Here is a 13,512-nt window from a genome sequence, read left to right on the forward strand (position 1 = left end):
ATATATTTGGAAGCAGCTGACAATTGGAGCAATCAGTGCAGGTATTGCTACTATTATCTCTGCAAAGTTATCTATCCTACCATCTGGACCTATTATTATGTATCCATTGAAAAAGTTTTGCAAAAACCAGCCACTCTGAAAATGGTTTGTCTTAGACATCACCTCCACTCTCCTTTCTCCCCTTTAAAGAGGAAACAATGTCGCATATTAAAAATGGTTTTATTTGCAAAGTTTTTTTAAAAAAAATCCTGTCTACACAAGAGGGAGAACAGCAGGATTCTGGCATGCCAACCAGACTCCAGGAATTAAGGGACAAAAGAGAACTTGCCTCCCTTTCCACCCATGTTCAGGAGAAACAATACGTTGCCCTACATGGCTGGATTATGTGCAAACACAAAACAGACATAGGCAAGACATTCCTGTCTCACCTCAGCTGCCTGCAGCTGGAGGTTCCTTAGCCTTTCTCCTAAGGCTGCTGGAGCAATCTGCTCAGTTCAGATGATTCAACTCTACTGCATTGGGGCACCTCCTCCTCAGGGAATGAACTTCCTGTTTGTTTCCCAAAGAAAGCACCCTGTGGCCAAGTCTTGTACCAGCTGGTGCACTCTGCTTCTCATCCAACTCAGATTGCTAGTAGAGGAATCTTCTGTTCAGCAACACAGAATGGAGTGTCCCAGTTCAGACCATTACCATAGGGTGGGTGGGCAGAAGGCAGCAGAACTCGGGTAAGCCAGTGCCTAGAAAAGAGATCAGGGTCTTCAATAGCCTTGATACGATATAAAAAGGCTTCCTTACATAATGCTCCTGAGTAGTTTCCAGATTATAAAGAACCTTGAGGGCTACATCATTACTGTGGAATCTAATCAAACAGAGCTATATTAATTGCACCTTGCTCAGTCAAACTCCAGTTATTATCTATGGCACAGGATGTACACAGAATACTACTAACAAATTTCCATTCCTTACCTTTGAGTCTCCACACCCAGGAAAACCTTCCAGTTGCCCAAAGGACCATAGCTGTATGGATTTCGAAACATCTATCGCCAAAGGAAAAACAGCATGAAATTTTACACTCCAAATTATACTAGAACAAGTACTCTCGCCTCCCCTGCTGGGAGACTGCAGACGTGCAAGGCAAACAGCAGAGCTATAGTGGTTCCTTGACTTATGAACTTAATCCGTATTGGAATGGTGTTCGCAAGTTGAAAAGTTCATAGGTCGAGGCACCATTTCCCAAAGGAATGCATTGAAAACTGATTAATGCATTCTAGGGGAAGAAAAAAATACCAAAAAAAAAAAAAAAAAAAAAAAAAACCCAAAAACACACACACTGCAAGTCCCACACTGGGACTGAAAAAAAAAAAAAAACCAAAAACAAAACACAGCACAGAAACATAACCCCCCCCCCAGCCCAAACCCACCCTGTAAAAGCCACCCAGGACAGTTTTAAAAAAGAAAAAAGCAACACTTACCAGTCAAAGCTTCCTGGGGGTCCCCCACCACTGCGATTGCTGCTGCTGTGACCAATGCCACTGTAAGGCTTGAGCCTGGCCGGGGTGCTTCAGCTGCTCGGCCCCGACCGCGGCGGAGGCAGCGGTCACCCAGCGCTGGGAGACTTGAGGTGGCCGGGTTTCGGCTCAAGCCTCCCAGCACTGGGTGACTGCTGCCTCTGATCGCAGTGGTGGGGGACCCCGGGAGGTCTCCCAGGGCTTCCCCGCCGCCATCAGAGACCTCTTGGGGGTCCCCCACTGCCACGATCAGACCCCCAGGAGGCCTCCGGAGACCTCTGAAGGCGCCTATCGCAGTGGTGGGGGACCCCCAGGAGGTCTCCAATTGCGACGGGGAAGCCCTGGGAGACCTCCCCGGGGTCCCTTGCCGCCATCGGAGACCTCCTGGGAGTCCCTTTTCCTAACTGTTGGGGTGAAAGAGCAGCCTCTTCACCACCAACGGTTTGAATGGAACGAAAAAAAGGCAGGGGAAATTTGAATTTCCCGCCCTTTTCCCCTGCCTTTTTTTCATTCATAGGTTGAGGCTCCGTTCGCAAGTCGATACAAATGTTTGCGAACGGAGCCGTTCATAAGTCAAAATGTTCGTAGGTGCGTTCATAAGTTGAGGTTTGACTGTATAACACTGTCCCAACTCCAATTTATTTGGAAACGCTATGTCTCATCTGTTCAGGCTAAGCTTGTTTGCAATATGCTAAAATAATCCAAACAAAATAGCATTAAAGTAGAAACAATTACAACAAACAACACAGCACATTCAAAAAAAGTACCTAAATAAGAATGGCTTGTGTTTGCCCAAAATCAGGAGAATCAAATCTCAGGACAAAGTTATTGCCCCAAGATGGGACAGCAGTGGAAAAGCTGTTTCAGACATCCTGCCTCTGTAAACTGAACTAAAAGGACCTTAGCAAGGCCTCTCAAGGAACAGAGGGGCTTTTGCGGCTCTCCTCTCACTGACGGTTCAGCGTCTCTCATTTCTCACCTTGTTCTTCCTTCTTTCTTTGCGGTTGATGTGTCTTTCAATGCTGGTCTCACCACGTGTGATGAGGACAGAATGCCAGAGCATAAGGGCACCTAGCGCCAAGGCAACAGAACTGGGGAAGGAAGGAAGCTATGTCAATTTAAAGGAGCTGAAACAACCAAAACGAATCACTTGTAAAGACACTGAAAACAATTTGTTACAAGGTGAGCTAGACGAGGCTCTCGGCCATTCACTTTTGCAGAGCATGAGACGGATGGAAAGCTCCGAGAAAGAAGGTTGACTTGGAAATCTAGAGTGCCTTTCTCTTCCTCCCTCCCCCTGAGCACTGTTCAGTCAACAAATAAACAGATCAGTTACCTGCAAAGGACCCAGGCATACACTATACTCTTGTGGAAAGCTCGCTGGTGGAAGGAGAAGGTGGGTGGTGGTGTTTGAGAGTAAGTCTGCAAAGAAAAGCAAATGTTGCCAGGGTCAGGTGCCAGAAAGCAACAGAAGTAGCTATGGCCAAAAAGGGGAAGATGCGGAGGGCTTTCAAGGACAAATGAAAGGATGGAGAGCACAGTAGACAAGACAGATACTTTCTACAAGATAAGGAGCTCAATGATCATGAATCAGGTGGGCAGAGCATGGGCTTGGAGGCTCAGAGTTCACTTCCCTTACTCCCCATACATCCTTTGTCTTCCAAAATGAGATGTGATATACCATATTATTCCGTGTATAAGATGCCCCCATGTATAAGACACGCCCCACACTTTTCTAATCCAAAACTAGGAAATCTAAGTGGGGCTTAGCAAGTGCAGGGGGAAAGGGATTAAAGTGCTGCAGGATCGCTTTGATCCCTGCTTTCCCCTCCACTTGTTTTTGTTCTCTCCTCAGCTTACTTCCAGGTATAAGACAACCCTCAATTTTTAGTCTAAAGATTTTAGACAAAAGTATAGTCTTATACAGGGAAAAATATGGTACTTAACTCTTCAGATATGTCCTACCCTTTATACAGCAATAGTCATATGCCAAATCAAAAGGGGCTCTGGGATTCCCTTGTGGGGAGGAAGGAAAGGAGCATTTCTGTCCATAAAAAGGAATCTGAGCTGTTACAATCACAGCTGTAGATTCATTCCTGAGACAAAGAAGTGGCCTCTCGCTCAATGCTCTGTCCTGTCCCTGACATGAGCAGCTGAGGAGCAGGTACCCCACCTGATTGGCTGTCACGTGCAGTCTCTCCTTGTCAAGAAGTTTCATTTTCTATCGGATGGAAAAGAGGGTGCCAGTTATATATACTCAGCTCCTGGCTCAGACACCCCTCTCTTGCATGGGGCAGCACCTCATGCAGGTCTCCAGGCCAGAAGGAGAGAGCCCTTCTCCTTTCCCCAAAGAAAGACCCTAGCCCGCATGCGACCCAAAGGCTATATAACTCAACCACACATCTCACCTCAATGGCAGCGTAGGCTTCCCAGAACATATCCCAGCCACTGACACTGCTGTAGATGCAGCCCATGGTCATGAACAACATGAAGGAGAAGAAGTAGCGATGGTTGTAGTGTCCCACACAGTTGTTCAGCCATGCTATCTCTTGGGGTTAAAGGTTTGTAACCAGAGGCAGTAAGGCAATCCTCCTCTGATGGTGAAATAGGAGGACCAATTCTGTAGCTGTGCTCCCTGGTAGGACTGAATAACTGCTTTCTCCAACGATCACCTCTGCTGGATTTCTAACATGTAGCACCCTTTCTAGCTTTGAGGACAGGAAGATTTTACTTATAATATACACTTTACAGCCTAAACCCAGCAGGCAAGGAATGCACACAGAGTAGTGGTGCTTCCTATGCAAGGAGGAACAGCACCACAGGTTGTCCCAGCACAATTTCCCTTTCAGAAAGAACAGGGTTGCCCCTTTGATACAGCTGATTATCCTAGCAACGTTGCTCTAGCTACATGCTTCCTAAGAGAGCTATACAAATGCTTCCCCCTCTTTGCTGTTGCACGCAACCCTTCTGAGCCAGCTGGTGTGAAGAGGCCCACACTATTCCTGGGGATACATCAAAACACTTGGGTTCCTGGAATAAGTGGCCCTTTATCAAGAACACTATGAGCTTGAGGAAGGATACGGCAATGATGGTCCATCTTCAACACACACCTGCGGGAAGGAGGGAGATAACATCAGCCTAGGGAATTACACAATAGAGACTAGACAGATGAACTGCTGATAGCACAGCACAGTTAAACAACACTAAGGAATGGGACAGTCACAAAGTGTGTCAAGGTACAGCAATACAAGGCAAAAATGTACATGCAAGCAAGAGTTTTGCTAGAGGCTGTTTGGGTATTGCCAGGTAGTGGCTTCTCACTGACGTGAATACAGGCCTTCTCTCTATTCTACATCCTATTATTTCTTGGAATGTGACTTTAGCTCATGTGAGGAGGATTCCACGGAAATTTGCAGGGACACCTAAAAGTAGGGCTCCAAATAGAAAGGCATTACAAATATGGAGAACTTTGGTACCAAAAGAAGATCTTATAGAGAAGATACTGGAAACAGCTGAAATGGACATTTTATCAGAAGTGATGAAGGACTGTCCTCCTCAAAAGGCAACTGAGAGATGGGACTTATTCTACAAATGATTTGAGTCATTAGACATCGCTTGAAGAACATGCATTAAAATGAGAACTTAAATCTGGAAGGCAGAAAATAGTAAAAAGAGCAATTTGGAATTTTGATATGGCAATATGTATAGAATGGATGTTAGTATGTCATTGTTTCTCCTCTTTCCCTTAACCTCAAGCCCTTTTTCCTTCCCGTTACCCTTTGTTAAAAATAAAATATTAAAAAAAACACATAACTTTCTTAAAATATAATAATAGAAGTCACAGAAGCACGAAAGATAATTCATTCTTGGAGGTGACAGAAAAGCCCACCTGTTGCAGATGCTGCAGTGGTGGGTCCGGGCAGGCTTCGGGGCAATGCATTTCCTGCAGATGGAGACAGCAGCAACATCGCTCTTTGACTGCTGCAGAAAGGGAACACCACACTGGACTGAGAACACTGTCACTCAGGCTGCTCTTGAGCCTCAGCACAACAACAACTCCAGGCTAGCCGTTTAGTCCATGACCATTTGTGTTAAGTGTTATCAATGAGAAAAGCAAGGGTAGGAAATAGAGATGGGAGTATTCATATTCATTTACATACAAATACCACCACACAGGTGGTGATAATGAGGGTCCCATGGGGCCAGAAGGTCCACTCACTGATGACGATCACCGAGCCACTATTCGACGTGGCAGAGAGGCTTGTCGTCCCGCCTCCTGCCAGGAGTGCCTCGGCAATTGTGATCCCCAAAGCAATAGGACGGCAGTGCAGACCCCACGGCATTAGTGCATCAGTGAATGGGCCATCTGACCCATGGGGCCAGACCCTCATTATCTCCACCTGTGCAGGGGCATTCATACACCCCCATCTCTAGTAGGAAATCATGCTAAGCAGCCCTGCTTTGAATCCCCAGGTTAATCAAAAGCAAAAGAATGGCTAAGCAGAAATAATAAGGCCTCTGTCCTACCTGTGGGGGATAACCAGGCTGAGTAGTGATGGCCATATAATAGTGGAAGACAATCATAAGGAGATTCCAGTGGCCATAGATAAAGTGCCAAAAGATCCAACCAATGGGATAAGTGCGAAGGATGAGTGGCAGGAGGCAGACGTACACTATGCACACCACTGAGCTGGTTAGTGTGATCACAAGAGCCACAAAAACCTGTCAGAGGGAAGAAGAAAGGATCTGAGCCACAGGCACATTGCAAACAAGTCCCACACCTATGATAGAAGAAAGGGTGCATGGGGAATCAATCCCCTCATTAAATTTCATTTGATTCTCTTGGGAACACTGGGCGACTGCAGCCCTCTCAAACTCCCAAAGGATTCTGCGAAGCACCTATGCCATCTCCTCCCACATCTGCAACATCATATATACGTATACATCAGGGACTTTTGGGTAGTGTGGGTGGCATATAATTTAAATAAATGAGCAATTTAGAGCAGCTTCCTCACTTGTCTTTAAGCCCAAGGCTGGAACTCTAGGGGCTGAAATTGAAATTTCCTCCATCAGAGGGCAAACTGTACCGTTAGACAGGCAGAGTGAATCAGTTACCTCAGACTAATTTAAGTCCTTTTAAGTCAATTCCATCTTCTAGTGATCCTTACCTGGGTTTTCTAAGTATATAGTATTCAGAAGTACAGTTTACCAGTCCCTTCCTTTGGTCGTATTCTAAGACCATTTAAGCTTACCCAAGACCACATAGGTTAGTTCTCCCAGGAGGTACACTGGGGAACTGAATTCCCAACCTCTGGCTCTGCAACCAGGTACTCCAACTCATCCTGCTCTCTGTCTTAGGCAGCAAAATGGCTCAGGTTAATTTGCTCTAGCAAGCCTCATATTCCAGCATAGCCCTTTTGACACATGGAAGCAACAGCAAAAACAGCACAAAGGAAGATTAACTATCAAGATGCTCATTAAAGACTATGGGCTGCATGGGTGGGCTTCCTGTAGGGGGGTGAAATATCATAAATGAGACATTATTCTCTAGATACTCACCACCCCAAACCATCGGGTGACGTGATCCACCAGCCAGTATATGGGCTCAAAAAGGGCATCAAGAGCAGTGTCACCATCAGCAAAGGAGTTGTAGATTAGAGATCGCAAACAGAGACGCCCGTACCACCACTGCTGCCGCACGTGCCGAGTCAGCCAGAACCGGCGCCGCTGACCTACCCGCAGGCACCTTAGGAAGAGGCGCATGACAGCGGAGTACATCAGCCGGCGGCTCCTCATCCTTGCCACTCAGAGCCTGAAGAGAGATGATGCAGGGTCAGGAAGTCCTGGGGGTGACGGCTAGTGCCCAAGCAAAGGCTCAACTGAAGACACTCAAGGGTACTGTGGCAAACCTACTGTTTCACCATCATGATACTAAGGGATGTAATAAAGTATGGGGGTAGTACAGTCACTGCTGATCTTTGGATAGTACTAAGGATGGGGAGCTCCTATTTCCTTCCCAATAGTTCTAGTGCAATACAAATGAGGGGTTGTGCTTGCCTCTTACTTTCAGGATGGACTAAGAGCTATAGTAGCTTCCTGTGGCTTTGCCAAGAACCCCACTTACTACTCTGGAAGGGATGAAAAACACCCTGTGCAAGCATACACACACAATGAATTCAAGGGGCAGGAGGATTCCTAGACCTTTGCAATTATTAGAAGTGCCAAAGAAGCACATTTCTGGAAATCATGTTCTATTTTCCTTCCAAACAAATGGAGAAAACTAAAGATATTGTGAGTAGCAGAGGTAGAAACACGGTTCTTCCCAATATTTATTCAGACCAACTTGCTTCAGAATGTTGGAAGGCAAAGGAAATAGCAAGGACTACAGCTTAACACTCCTTAAAGCACAAATAACTCTTTATACCACATAATTCAGTGTCCATTGTTAAGCACTCAAGCAAACACTGTCTTTCTGACTAGGGATGATGGGAGTTGCAGTTCAACTCACCTGGAAAATGCCAGATTGGGGAAAGCCGCTTTATGAATCATGAACACCTACAAAGTTTAGAGGATGATCATATAGTGTGTGAGAGAACTAAATCTTCAATCCCATTCTTCATGCTTAGTATTTTCATCTCTACAGAGTAACTGTGAGTTTGGACAGAACTAGTTGGTGGGAGTGGGGCAAGACATTAATCCTTCCAAACCTAAAAGTTCAAACTATAAAATAACAAGGGCACTTACCTGCTTGAAGAAGTCCAGCATCAAGCTGCAGCTATTCTAAAAGCAAGGAGGAACCTGATCTTGGCTAACTCTAGGAAGAAAGCTGATCTTGGCCAATTAATATTAACCAAGAGTTTGACCCTAGGAACCCCTTATGGCTGGTGACCTAGAGTAAACAGCAGCCTAGCAAGAAGGACATGAAGCAGAAACTGTACTAAAGGAGGCAAAGAGGCACGGCACTCTACTATGAGGTATAAAATTAAATTTTAGACAGTGCTAAATTAGGCTGAGTTTCCCCTAAATTACCCCTTCACGGATTGCTGCCTTGTCATGGTGAAGGGGCTTGAGTAATTCAGAGAAGCTATGGGCTATGCCATGCAGGGACACCCAAAACAGACAGGTCATAGTGGAGAGTTCTGACTAAACGCAATCCACCGGGAGGAGAAACTGGCAAGCCACTACAGTATCTTTGCCAAGAAAACAAAAGGCTAAAAGATATAACACTGGAAGATGAGCCCTTCAGGTCGGAAGGCATCCAACATGCTATAGTACTAAGGAAGAGCGGAGGGGAAGTACAAGTAGTTTCAGAGCTAATGAAGTGCTTGGGCCAAAGCTGAAAGGACACTGAGCTATGGACGTGCGTGGAAGTGAAAGGAAAGTCCGATGCTGCAAAGAAAAATACTACATAGGAACCTGGAATGTAAGATGTATGAACCTTGGAAAGCTGGATGTGGTCAAACAGGAGATAGCAAGAATAAACATTGACATCTTGGGCATCAGTGAACTAAAATGGATGGGAACGGGCAAATTCATTTCAGACGATTAACATATCTACTATTGTAGGCAAGAATCCCGTAGAAGAAATGGAGTGGCCCTCATAGTCAACAAAAGAATAGGAAAAAACTGTACTGGGATACAATCTCAACAATGTTAGAATAATTTCAGTATGAATCCAAGGCAGAACTTTCAACATCACAATAATCCAAGTTTATGCACCGACCACTCATGCTGAAGAAGCTGAAATTGACCAGTTCTATGAAGACTTACAACACCTTCTAGAACTGACACCAAAGAAAGATGTTCTCATAAGGGGGTTGGAATTCTAAAGTAGGGAGTCAAGAGATAAAGGAACAACAGGTACATTTGGCCTTGGAGTTCAAAAGAAAGCAGGGCAAAGGCTAATAGAGTTTTGTCAAGAGAAAAAGCTGGTCATCACAAACACTTTTCCAACAACACAACAGACGACTCTACACATGGACATTACCAGATGGGCAATACCAAAATCAGACTGATTATATTCTCTGCAGCCAAAGATGGAGAAGCTCTATACAGTCAGCAAAAACAAGACCTGGAGCTGATTGTGGCTCTGATCATCTGTTTCTTATAGCAAAACTCAAGCTTAAATTGAAGAAAGTAGGAAAAACCACTGGGCTAGTCAGGTATAATCTAAACCAAATCCCCTTTGAATACACAGTGGAAGTGAAGAACAGATTTAAGGAACTCAATTTGAGGGACAGAGTGCTTGAAGAACTATGGATGAAGGCTCGTAACATTGTACAGGAGGCAGCAACAAAAACCATCCCAAAGAAAACGAAAGGCAAGAAAGCAAAGTGGCTGTCCAACGAGGCCTTACAAATAGCAGAGAAGAGAAGGGAAACAAAATGCAAGGCAGATAGGGGAAGTTACAGAAAATTGAATGCTGACTTCCAAAGAATAGCAAGGAGAGACAAGAGGGCCTTCTTAAATGAACAGTGCAAAGATATAGAGGAAAATAATAGAAAGGGGAAAAACAGATATCTGTTCAGGAAAATTGGAGATATTAAAGGAACCTTGTGCACAAAGATGGACATGATAAAGGACAAAAAGAGTAGGGACCTCACAGAAGCAGAAGACATCAAGAAGAGGTGGCAAGAATACACAGAGGAATTATACCAGAAAGATCTGGATGTCCCAGACAACCCAGATAGTGTGGCTGCTGACCCTGAGCCAGACATCCTAGAGAGTGAAGTCAAGTGGGCCTTAGAAAGCATGGCTAACAACAAGGCCAGTGGAGGTGATAGCATTCCAGTTGAACTATTTAAAATCTTAAAAGATGATGCTGTTAAGGTGCTACACTCAATGTGCCAGCAAGTTTGGAAAACTTAGCAGTGGCCAGAGGATTGGACAAGATCAGTCTACATCCCAATCCCAAAGAAGGGCAGTGCCAAAGAATGCTCCAACTACTGTATAATTGCACTCATTTCACATGCTAGCAAGGTTCTGATCAAAATCCTACAAGGTAGGCTTCAGCAGTATGTGGACTGAGAACTCCCAGAAGTATAAGCTGGATTTTGAAGGGGCAGAGGAACTAGAGACCAAATTTCTAGCATGCGCTGGATTATGGAGAAAGCCAGAGAGTTCCAGAAAAACATCTACTTCTGCTTCATTTACTACGCAAAAGCCTTTGACTATGTGGACCACAGCAAACTATGGCAAGTTCTTAAAGAAATGGGACTGCCTGACCACCTTATCTATCTCCTGAGAAATCTCCTTTCCCTATGTGGGACAGGAAGCAACAGTTAGAACTGGATATGGAACAACTGATTGGTTCAAAATTGGGAAAGGGGTATGACACGGCTGTATATTGTCTCCCTGTATTTTTAACTTATATGCAGAATACATCATTTGAAAAGCTGGACTGGAGGAATCCCAATGTGGAATTAAGATTGCTGGAAGAAATATCAACAACCTCAGATATGCAGATGATACCACTCTGATAGCAGAAAGTGAGGAGGAATTAAAGAATCTCCTAATGAGGGTGAAAGAGGACAGTACTAAAATGGTCTGAAGCTCAACATCAAAAAAACTAAGATCATGGCCACTGGCCCCATCACCTCCTGGCAAATAGAAGGGGAAGATACAGAGACAGTGACAGATTTTACCTTCTTGCACTCCATGATCACTGCAGATGGTGACAGCAGCCACGAAATTAAAATACACCTGCTTCTTGGGAGGAAAGCAATGACACACCTAGACAACATCTTTAAAAGCAGAGACATCACCTTGCCAATAAAGGTCCGCATAGTGAAAACTATAGTTTTTCCAATAGCAATGTATGGAAGTGAGAGCTGGACCATAAAGAAGTCTGACCGCGGAAGAATTGATGCTTTTGAGTTGTGGTGCTGGAGAGTCCCCTGGACTGCATAGAGAACAAACCTATCCATTTTGAAGGAAATCAACTCTGAGTGCTCACTGGAGGACAGATCCTGAAGCTGAGGCTCCAATACTTTAGCCATCTCATGAGAAGAGAAGACTCTCTGGAAAAGACCCTGATGTTGGGAAAGTGTGAAGGCAAGAGGAGAAGCGGACGACAGAGGACGAGATGGATGGACAGTGTCATTGAAGTAACCGACGTACCTTTGACAAAACTCAGGGAGGCAGTGGAAGACAGGAGGGCCTGGCATGCTCTGGTCCATGGGGTCACGAAGAGTCGGACATGACTTAACAACAAGAAGTTAGGCTGATAGGCTTACCTGTAGCAAACACCAGGGAGGTGCCTCCACAAGGAGTGGGGCATTGTGAATATACCGAGGTATCTCCTGGGCAATGCTGTGCAGCCGGCCAATCCTTCAGTTCCAGACGTGTTGCACTGTAAACTTACTGATGAGCAGAATAACCTAATGGTCCTTTTTAGAACCACAAATACCAATAATATTTATCTTAACATTTTAATTTATTTTGAATTTTGCCTATATTTCATATACATCCATAATTCTATATTGTGCAACACTCTGATATAAATTAAAAAAGATAGCAAGCATGGCTTCTTATCTTCACGTAATCTTCCTGGGCTGCCAAACCTGCCCCACATCATGCAATCAATGAAGTTAAACCTATTTCAAAAATGTGTTGGTGAGACACTGCCCAGAGCCCATTTCCCATTGTCAACTCTTACCTTGCCTACTGATTCTTTTTTGGTTCGTCAAAGGTTATGTATGGTACAGTTGCACAAGTTAAGCAGGAATCAGCCTGCTCCACTGTCTCTCAAACAAGATAATATTTTCACAGGCATAGGGTAGACTCAGGTCTGGATTCTATTCATTCTGCAACTATAGAAACTTCAGTAAAATCTGACACTTTGGTGTCGATTTCCTGCAGGGTTCTGCCCAGTAGCTAGATGCCTTCATAACACCATATCAGTTTGTTAATTTGATCTGTGATATGCTTGATACTCTTAGTCACATCATTAGTTTTCCTTCCAGGAGATGTTTAGAGTGAAAGAGAGCTCAGGTTAGTTACAGGGACCCACAGAAGGCGAGAGGACAAAAAGCATCAACCCACATTAGACTGTCTGTACTGGAATTACAGCACACATTTATAGTACAAATACACAATGTGCTTGTGTCTCACATTCAGGCACACTCAGAAACATTGTCTTGCCAGCTGAATAGAGCTGGCACCATTCCTGGGCACAGATTAAGGGTGATTTTTTGAAGCCACCACAGCCCCTTTGACAGATGGCAGCAACAGCATAAACACCACAAGGGAAGATTAACCATCGACATAACTCATCAGACAGTGCCGGCTGCGTGGGTCAGTCAATAGGCTCTTTGCAGGAGGATGAATATCATAAAAGTCATTAGAGCCACTACTTTCGTTAGGAAAAGCAGGTCAACTCGGGTCACCACGCCACTGCCTTATAAATCCCAGTCTCCCTCTTGGAGCCTCTACCAGCCCCAGCGGTAATCTCGGAAACAAGAAACAGAGAGGGTGCGACAGGAAAGAAAGATTATATTCCTCCAGTGGAACCTTTTCAGAGGCTTCCGAATGGGAAGAAAGGACTGTATCTGTTTCGGTTAAATCACGGCTCCGCTGTGCATCGTGAGGAGGTCCATTCCGACGTGCACTTCAAACCTACAGCCAAAATGAATGCTAAGCAACTGCTGCGAGAGCAAACGAGATGCACTCGCATTTTTCATTCACAACCAGGAAAACGCGACAAGAAGACGCCGGATTTAGCAAAGCAGGCGGGATACCCCTAAATAACAATGGAACCTTTTTCAAAGCATACCGGGGAAAAACCTTCTTCCCCAACATGCATCGCAGGAATACAGCACGTAAGAAAGCTCCCTTCCTTACCTGGCGCTGCCATGCTCTCAGCCCAAACGAGAACCCACCATTCCGTTACCAGACCCCGCTAAGCATCCCCTCTTCTCCTTCCCTTTAACCTTCCTCGAGCATGCGCGGCTGCACACCAAGTAGGGGGGCAAACGAAACTACGATTCCCATCGGCCACTGCGCG

At 45.0% G+C, this 13,512-nt stretch overlaps 1 protein-coding gene across 2 annotated transcripts; it reads right to left on the reverse strand.

Moving 5' to 3' along the window:
• Positions 1 to 200: 200 nt before the first annotated feature.
• ZDHHC16 (zDHHC palmitoyltransferase 16) lies at positions 201 to 13,490 on the reverse strand. Of its 2 annotated transcripts, XM_020812053.3 has the most exons (11): positions 13,350 to 13,490; positions 7,068 to 7,320; positions 6,036 to 6,230; positions 5,398 to 5,489; positions 4,590 to 4,618; positions 3,917 to 4,050; positions 3,682 to 3,729; positions 2,845 to 2,930; positions 2,488 to 2,599; positions 967 to 1,037; positions 201 to 737 (listed from the first exon to the last, which is right to left on the reverse strand). In XM_020812053.3, the coding sequence occupies exons 2-11, from the start codon at positions 7,302 to 7,304 to the stop codon at positions 623 to 625; spliced, it is 1,119 nt and encodes a 372-aa protein (XP_020667712.3). In that variant the 5' UTR covers positions 7,305 to 7,320; positions 13,350 to 13,490; the 3' UTR covers positions 201 to 622. The 2 variants fall into 2 exon arrangements, with proteins under 2 accessions (XP_020667712.3, XP_020667714.3); XM_020812055.3 differs by lacking the exon at positions 3,682 to 3,729.
• Between the last annotated feature and the right edge of the window lie 22 nt (positions 13,491 to 13,512).

Source organism: Pogona vitticeps, chromosome 3, assembly GCF_051106095.1.
Source record: "Pogona vitticeps strain Pit_001003342236 chromosome 3, PviZW2.1, whole genome shotgun sequence".
In the NCBI taxonomy this organism is placed as follows: Eukaryota; Metazoa; Chordata; class Lepidosauria; order Squamata; family Agamidae; genus Pogona; species Pogona vitticeps.

Bases quoted from the DNA above. Each gene is read 5' to 3' on its own strand.
- ZDHHC16 (XM_020812053.3), bottom strand. From the start codon at position 7,304: ATGAGGAGCCGCCGGCTGATGTACTCCGCTGTCATGCGCCTCTTCCTA. The intron at 6,231-7,067 runs GTGAGTATCTAG...TCCCTCTGACAG, and splicing joins TCACCCGATGGTTTGGGGTG to GTTTTTGTGGCTCTTGTGAT. The intron at 738-966 runs GTAAGGAATGGA...TCTCTTTTCTAG, and splicing joins CTGGGTGTGGAGACTCAAAG to GCACTGGCTTACCCGAGTTC.